Genomic DNA, 1,657 nt, shown 5'->3' with positions numbered 1-1,657 from the left:
GCCCGGCAGCGGCTGCAGCAATAGCAGCTGAAGCAGCAGCAGCAACAAACGGCAGGTGCCGCTGGCACGCATCTCCGCCGCCCCCAGCAGCCTCAGAGACGAAACATCTTCTGAACTTTAAACCCTAAACCCTAAACCCTAAACCCTAAACTCTAGGCCTCGCGGGGTGTTGCTCGGAGCGCTGCCTGTACACCCCAGGAGCTGCGCGTACACCCCAACTCGAGCTAAATTATTTATCATCAAAACTTCTTTTCTTTTTAATTAAATCATTTTAATTAATTTCAGTTAAGTCCCCCAAAGAGGCCCTTATACAAGTCCTGGGGGCCCCCCTCGTGAGTCTCAGTGGGGCCCCCTGGGGGCCCCCCAGGGGGCCCCATGGGGGGCCCCTCTAGAAGGGCCCCCAGCAGCTAATGGGGGCCCCTATTATTAGAATATAATTTTGCCTTTGACTAAATGCATGCAAACTGTTAAAGTTTCATTTGTTTCCAGTGCCTAAACCCTAAACCCTAAACCCTAAACCCTAATGCAACAAACATGTGAACCCTAAACCGTAGGCCCTGAAACTGGGGCTGCGAAACCCTGAGAGCTGAGACAAGAATTAGAGGTCCGCAAACCCCAAACCCTAAACCCTAAACCCTAAACCCTAAACCCCTGGCAACCCGCCGAAAAGCCTTCGCCGCCATAAACCCCAAACCCTAAACCCTGAACCCTAAACCCTAAACCCTAAACCCCTGGCAACCCGCCGAACAGCCTTCGCCGCCAAAAAGCGTTTAGTCTTGAGGGCCCGTCGGCTGGGCCTCCACCGTTTAGGGCTTAGGGCCTAGGGTTTAGGGTTTAGGGTTTAGGGTTTGGGCTCCAGAGGGCGCACGTCGAGCGCGCGAAAGGGTTTGAGGGTTTTGGGGTGTCTGTACACCTCGCGGAGGCCCCGCTCAGTCCAAAACTCTTTGGCCACTCTGCGCAAAAGCAAACCCCAAACCCTAAACCCTAAGCCCCAAACCCTAAACCCTAGTCCAGGGTCAGGGGTTTAGCTGCTCGTCAGAGAGCCCTTTGGCATTCGAAGAACTCCGCGAGGGCTTACAATTAGGGTTTAGGGTTAGGGTTTAGGGTTTAGGGTTTGGCGTTTAGGGTTCAAGGCGGCTGTTTCGAGGCCTAGGGTTTAGGCACTCATGAGGCCCTCTGTAGTAGGGTTTGGCTGTAGCTTAGGGTTTAGAGGGTTCTAGGGTTTAGGGTTTAGGGTTTAGGGTTTAGTTACTCAAAGAGAATTCGGTGCCGCTTAACGGTGTCTTCAACGCGCCACCCATATCCGCCTCCCACCACACCGCAAATTGCAGCAGCAGGAAAGTCTTGCTGCTGCTGCTGCTGCTGCTGCTGCTGCTGCGCCTGCATCAGCTGCAGTCCCTGCTGCCTCTGTTTCTGGGGCTCTGCGTCCACTTTTCGCGGCGTCTGCTGCCGCTGCTGCTGCTCCCGCTGCTGCTGCTGCTCCCGCTGCTGCTGCTGCTGCTGCTGCTGCAGCAGCATGCGTCTGTTGTGCTGCAGCACGGCGTTGAAAAAAGCAACTTCTCTTTTTCTTAAACCCTCATCGCTCAGCCCCAAAAGGCCCAGCCGGTCTTCGCCGTGGCAGTCAACGCCCCCCACGTACAGCACCAGTTCTGGCTGC

The 1,657-nt window shown here is 55.3% G+C and overlaps 1 protein-coding gene across 1 annotated transcript; it reads right to left on the bottom strand.

Annotated features, from left to right (window-relative positions):
* Nucleotides 1-1,248: 1,248 nt before the first annotated feature.
* Nucleotides 1,249-1,518, bottom strand: ETH_00040790 (uncharacterized protein; the record flags this gene model as incomplete). The annotated part of the gene is made up of 1 exon (XM_013379744.1): nucleotides 1,249-1,518. The coding sequence occupies one exon, from the start codon at nucleotides 1,516-1,518 to the stop codon at nucleotides 1,249-1,251; it is 270 nt and encodes an 89-aa protein (XP_013235198.1).
* Between the last annotated feature and the right edge of the window lie 139 nt (nucleotides 1,519-1,657).

Source organism: Eimeria tenella, genomic scaffold, assembly GCF_000499545.2.
Source record: "Eimeria tenella Houghton genomic scaffold, Eth_scaff3891, whole genome shotgun sequence".
Classification (NCBI taxonomy): Eukaryota; Apicomplexa; class Conoidasida; order Eucoccidiorida; family Eimeriidae; genus Eimeria; species Eimeria tenella.
The sequence above is the reverse complement of the archived record's forward strand: the minus strand, read 5'-3'. Positions and strand labels throughout refer to the sequence as shown.